Source organism: Aotus nancymaae, unplaced genomic scaffold, assembly GCF_030222135.1.
Source record: "Aotus nancymaae isolate 86718 unplaced genomic scaffold, 86718_ANA_hifiasm-v0.15.2.pri h1tg000044l, whole genome shotgun sequence".
Lineage (NCBI taxonomy): Eukaryota > Metazoa > Chordata > Mammalia > Primates > Aotidae > Aotus > Aotus nancymaae.
In genome coordinates this window covers 7244064-7250439 of record NW_026988458.1, presented here as the reverse complement: position 1 = coordinate 7250439, position 6376 = coordinate 7244064, and the positions used below count along the sequence as shown (strand labels likewise).

Sequence of the window (6376 nt, the reverse complement as noted above, 5' to 3'; positions counted from 1 at the left end):
AGGTTTCAAGGGTTGGGGGGTCCCTGCTTCAGCCCAACTGCTTCAGGAGATTCCTTCATTTTAGAAATGGGCCTGGAAATCCTCAGCCTAACCACGTGCGTGTATGAGAAAGCCGAGTACTGTACACACGCTCTTGTATTTACCTCCTGAGGCAAGCGTCCCTCTCTTATCAAATTTCCAAGAATGTTTCTCCCCTCCTATCTCTTCCACTGCTTTGCTCAATGCTTGAAATAGTTTCCTAAAGCTCAGCTGCTGATTTGATTGCCTTCTTATTTCATCTCCTTCCCTGTTTTTTTTTTTTTTTTTTCTCCTCACTTCAATCTAAGCAACAGCACCATGACATCTAGGGAGAAAAAAATAAATAAGGCATTTCCACTCTGGTTAAAGCAAAGAAAGCATACCTCCACAGTGTCCTCATTAAAAAAAGAAATTAAAACATAAATTAAAATGCTGAAAAAGTCAGGTATTTTTAGGCCACAAATTACTCAGCTCAGTTTTTCAGCAGAATTCTCATGTAATCACATTGCTTCTGGTATTTCACGGCTATCCATTGGTCTTGTTTTTTCACTGAGATAACCAGTGTGGGACAGTTTTATACATGTACATTTATGTGAGAAAATGTATTAAGGTAGGTGGTCTAGATGATCACAATGATACTGTCTCGTCATCATTCCTTTAATAAATTTTCTATTCTTTTTTTTTTTTTTCCAGACAGAGTTTCACTCTTGTTGCCCAGGCTGGAGTACAATGGCACAATCTCAGCTCACTGCAACTTCCACCTCCCAGGTTCAAGCAATTATCCTGCCTCAGCCTCCAGAGTGTTGGTGATAAAAGTGCTCGGTGCTGCAAAGTAGAACCAACACTCAGGCAAAAGTGTTCTCAGCAAGGCAGTTGCCATCTATAGAAGGGTGTCTCCTGCATGCAAGGCAGAGGCAAAGGAGAAGGCAAGGAGAGCAGTTAGTTCCTTTGAAGAGGAACTATTTTTTCTTAACGACAATTTCCGCTTCTTGAATGGATACATTTTCCTCTTCAGACTTATCTAACATGACTTGGCTTTGTTGTTCCTCTAGGAGAAAGAATCTGTCAGTATAAGATAGGGAAGAACTGGCGAAGGTTTTGGTAACAGCTGTTTCTGTGAGTCCTTGGACTAGTTTGTGAACTCAGGGTGTGATAAAGCATCCAATAAGAATAAGCACAGCTATTGCGATTGCAAAAGAAGTAACAGTAGAGGCCATGAGTCCTTCCATTTACCAAACCATTTTCCTAACCATCCTTTGAAGGGGTCACTTATTCCAGAATTTGTGGCTAATTCATTTGATTAAGACCTTGTAAAGCTTTTGCAATTGTTCCAACAGGGGCTGTATGGTTGGGAATGAAGGTGCAACACTGGGTTCCTATCATAACACAAACTCCACCTTTTTCTGCTAATATCATATCTAGGGCCATTCTGTTTTTCCAAGCCATCTGGCTAGTAGGCCCTCATTGTTCGGCTATTCCTTTGACAGCATCCCTAGTACAATTAATAAATCGCTGCTGGTTATAACAAATGTAATTTAACCAGTCTACATTTTTATTAATAGTTACCCATGGAAATAGTGATTCAAGTCCTGCAGCTATTTGGTCTCAGGCTTTGAATCTATCAGGTAAACCCCATGAGACTCCAATTGCATCTATATAAACATGAGAGTAGAAAGATCCACGAGGGGCCTCTCTTGTTTTATGGATGTCGTGTTTTCCCTTTCTCTGGCTGATGAAATGCCAGGGTGAAAGGGATGGTCAATTGGATTAGAGTGCTAGTGCCACTGCAGTTACTTGTCAGAGCATCCAGTAGGGGTCCACCACAATACCAGCACACATCAGCTCAGGGATGAACAAGGGCAGACTGGTTGGCAAGCTCTTGGAAAGACTTAAGCTCACTGGATCCCTTTATGTCTCCAAGAGATGCCAAATTCTCTCCCTGCATGAGAGACATGAAGTAAAGTTAGCCTCAGGAGATGGCGGGTGGATGGCTGTCAGGGGCTGCACCACAGGGTGTTGAACTTCAGGGAACAGCAGAGAGTGAATTTGACAGAATTCATTACCCCAGGCTCTGGGGTCTTGGAAAGGAGCCACCATACAGCTCATGCCCGGTTGGTCAGAAGACCATCCAAATGGAAAGGGGACAACTTGGGCCTCTGATCTACCGGGCACAAAAGCGTAACAGTCACTTTTGTTTAGAGTGTGAACACAATGTTCAATCCATTCCATCCAGGCATTTGCATCCTGTCTCAATTGCCAATGTTGTTTTAAATTTTTAACCTCTACAACAGCCAATTTGGTTCTGTCATTAGGTGGTGATAAGACGACAGTCTGGTTAGCAGGTTGAGAAGAGAATAGAGGTGGGGATGTGAGGGATGGGGGTGCAATGAGGGATGGGGGTGCAATGAGGTGCAACTAGAAAAACCCTGTTGGATCTTTTTCTGTTACATCTTCTCCCATACCACAGAAACGGTTTAGGATGGGGGAGGAATCTTGGAGAGTTGGGATGGTGGTGGAAATTTGCACTGGGTGTCATTGGTTATGTTGACAATTCGGAGGGGCACTTCTTTTGGTAAAATGGAATAGGGCTTTAGAACTGCTGGTGGAGAATCTTCCAAAGGTACCCAGTGTTGACTTTGAGTGGTCCAAACGACATACTCCCAAGTATGCCAAAACGGGTACTGAAACAATTTAGAAGCATTTGCTATGGAGGTGCAGAGGTATTTCTCTGCTGCTGCTGCAAGCTGTCTCTGGCTTAGGATGTCCCCACAAGGCACAACTAAACAAGCATCAGAGGTAATGATCTGAGGGGAGTCACATCTGGTTACATTAGTAACAAGGTGGCCAGCAACAGAACAGGGAGAGAAGAAGGAGTAATAGAATAGATGAAAGAGAGTTTAATTTTTCTTAGCTTTAGTGTGGTCGGATTTTCCCCTGGGACAGTGGCCCACAACCATGGAGGTGGCAGCATTTTCTTGACTCAGGTGTGATGGATCTGTCCTCTCTCTGTGGTTCAGACTGCCATTTCAGTCATTAGGAGAACTAGATATGGTCCCTCCCAGGATGGTTCAAGTTTTTCTTCTTTCCAGCTCTTAATGAGGACGTAGTCTCCAGACCGGTGCTGACGTACTGGAAACTCAAGAGGCAGGGTTTGCGCCAAGAGACCATTAGTCCTAAGGGAAGATAAGGTAGTAGATAGACCAAGTACGTACTTCCTAAGGAATTGATCTTTGGTCTCAAAAGTGGGAATATCATTCGTGGAACTTAAGTGTGGCAGTCCATGGAGCATTTCATAAGGGGATAGGCCAATGTCTTTTCGAAGGGCAGTTTGAATCCTGAGTAGAGCAATGGGGAGGTACTTAGTCCAGGGCAACCGAGTTTCTAAAATTAACTTAGATGATTCTTTAAGGTCTGATTCATTCTTTCTATTCTTCCTGATGAGGATGGATGCCAGGGGGTATGATATTCCCACTTGATTTCTAAACCTTGAGTAAGCCCTTTAATAATATTTGTAATAAAATGAGTCCCATTATCTGAGTCAATGTTCTCTACTAGTCCAAACCAAGGTATTATGTTGAGGGAGGTGGTCTACTATTACTAATAAGTATTTAAAGTGACCTAGTAGGGGCATTTCAGTATAGTCAACTTGAATGCTTTGGAATGGCCTTAATCCTGGGCTTCTGTCCCAAAAAGGTTGTTTCCTTAGGGCTTGTATGTTAGTTCTCTTATGTATTAGGCAGCTGTCCACAATTTGTTTTGCTGAAGTATAAATTCCTATATACCCATAGACTCTGGGAACTGCATCACACACAGCTCGAGGTCCTCAGTGAATTCCTTAATGCAGTTGGGCCAGGACTTCTCTCATGAGTGGTTTGGAAAATATTTCTTTCTGATCTGGCAACACCCACTTCCCTTCTGAGTCTTCTTCAGCCCCTAGTTTTTCTAGCCTTTCCCTTTCAGTGGCAGAAACGATAAGAACTGCAGCTGGGGGAAACAGACAGGGAGTCAGGTGGAAGCTTGCTTTGCAATTTGATCAGCAAAGTTACTCCCTGGGCTTTGAAAAGAGACACCTTTTTGATGACCAGGGACATGCACCACGGCTATCTCTTCTGGTAGCCGTAAACTTTCTCATCCTTGGCTAATTAATTCTCTGTGGACAAGGTCCTGGCCTTTACTGTTGGACAAGTCCCTAGCCTCGCTCAGTCCAAATTTTCCCGAAAGTATGTATTACTCCGAAGGCATATTTGGGGTCAGTGTAGATGGTACCTTCTTGCTTTTGTAAATATTCTAGAGCCTGATTTAATGCAAACAATTCACAAGTTTGAGCAGACCAATTGTTGTACCCAACAATCTTCTAGATTCTATTTTGACAAGTTCCTCCCCATCTACAACTGAATATCCATTATGCCTTTTTTCCTCAATTACTTGGGAAGAGCCATTGATAAAAAGATGATGGCCTGTCTTAAAAGAAATTTTTCTTAGATCAAGTCTAACTTTAGTATGGTGATTGATGAGATCAAAGCAATTATGTTCAGGACCTTTGGGGTTTGGATTCCCAATTAGGAAAGCAGCAGGTTAAGGGCACTGTCAGTAGTGACAGTGAGGTCATCTCTTTCTAGCAAAATGGCTTCATACCTTAGAATTCTTGAGTCTGTGAGCCACCTTCCTGCTTTTTGGTTTAATATAGTCCTAACTTGCTGGGGTGTGCTTACAATTAATTTTCCCCCAAAGGCTAATTTTTTCTCCTCTCTTCAACCAGCATAGCAGTAGCTGCTACGACCTGGATACATTCAGGCCATCCATAAGCCACTGGGTCTAAGACTTTGGATAAAAAGGTCACAGGCTGCTTAGGGCCCCCGTGCTCTTGAGTAAACACCCTTAAATGCTATCCCTTTCCTTACATTGAAGAAAAGGTGAAATGGCAACTCTAGGGATGGTAAAGCTCAAACAGGAGCAGTTATAAGTGAATGTTTCAGTTTCTCAAATTGGTAGGCTTCCTCATCATCCCAAGAGAGGAGATCAGGTTTGTATTGAGTAAGCTTAGAATATAAAGGCTTGGTTTTGAGGGCATATGAATCAATCCACAAGTGACACTACCCAGCTAGTCCTAGAAACTTCCTGAGCTCTGGTTTGGTGCTAGGTAGGGGCAAAGACACAATTCCCTCAATTTGTTCAGGTCCTGTTCTCTGCTTGCCTGCACTTACTAAATGCCCTACACACTCGACTTCAGGTTCTACAAATTGGAGCGTTCCTTTTGATACCCGTAGTCCTTCTCCACAAAGACGGTGGAGAAGGCTGATAGCAAAGCCAGATACTTGTTCCACAGCTTTCCCTAACACTAGTATATCATCTAGATACTGGAGCGTATGTATACACTTTGGGTTACTCATCTTTTCTGACACTTGCTCAAGAATTTGGCCAAACAAGTTAGGAGGATGTTTAAATCCTCGGGGCAAGACTGTCCAGCAGTACTGTTGTTTTTGCCCTGAGTGAGGACCCTCCCACTCAAAAGCAAATATATCCCAACTATCTTCAGCTGAAGGACATGCCCAGAAGGCATCTTTCAGATCCATTACTGTAAACCACTGATGCTCATATGGAACTTTGCTGAGAATAGTATATGGATTGGGAACACTAGATGAGTTGTTATGATAATCTGATTAATGGCTCGAAGAACGTGCATGAGCCAGTATAACCTATCTGACTTCTTTCCAGTAATACAGGGGCATTATCAGAAGACGTTCAGGGTTCAAGTAGCCCATCTCCAATAAGGCTCTCAACTACAGGCTTTAAACCTCGTCTGCCTTCTGAGGGAACTGGATATTGCTTTCTCCTCACTATTTCCCTGGGAATGTTTAACTCTATGTGAATTGGAGGGACCTGCAGCTTCCCTCAACTTCCCTCCCTTGATCACACGTTAGGATCGATGCAGTTTTCCTCTGCTGTAGTAAGCAAGTTTGATGAAGTGAAGAATCATTCTGTGCTTACATAACCCCATACCTAACTTTAACATCAGGTCTCTCCCTAACAAGTTTGTCCCAGCCTCAGGGAGTAACGAAAATTTAATGATTGTTATTTGGGTTTCGGATCTGACTTCTGTTTCTTCTAAGACTTTGGATTTAAATCCTTCCCCTTTGACTCCTAAAACTTGAAGTTCTTCCAATGAACTATTTACATTAGAAGGCACAAAACAAACAGAGGAGCAGGCCACCCCTGAGTCTATCAGAAAGGCAACAAGCTTGTTTGGGTCCCACCTCTAAATTTATCAAGGGCTCTTGGTGGGGCTCAAGATAGAAGAGGCAGAGCCCCTGACTTCCCTATTCTTCTTTAAATTCCACGAGTGGGATTGCTTCTTTTT

At 43.0% G+C, this 6376-nt stretch overlaps 1 protein-coding gene across 1 annotated transcript in view; it reads right to left on the bottom strand.

Moving 5' to 3' along the window:
- Positions 1–977: 977 nt before the first annotated feature.
- The window catches only part of LOC110569580 (uncharacterized), a 29967-nt gene continuing 24568 nt past the window's right edge, over positions 978–6376 (bottom strand). Inside the window, 6 exon segments of the mRNA XM_064361883.1 lie at positions 978–1243; positions 1246–1320; positions 1323–1722; positions 1724–1962; positions 1965–2600; positions 2603–3024. Of these exon segments, the coding sequence (XP_064217953.1) occupies positions 978–1243; positions 1246–1320; positions 1323–1722; positions 1724–1962; positions 1965–2600; positions 2603–3024 (2038 nt within the window).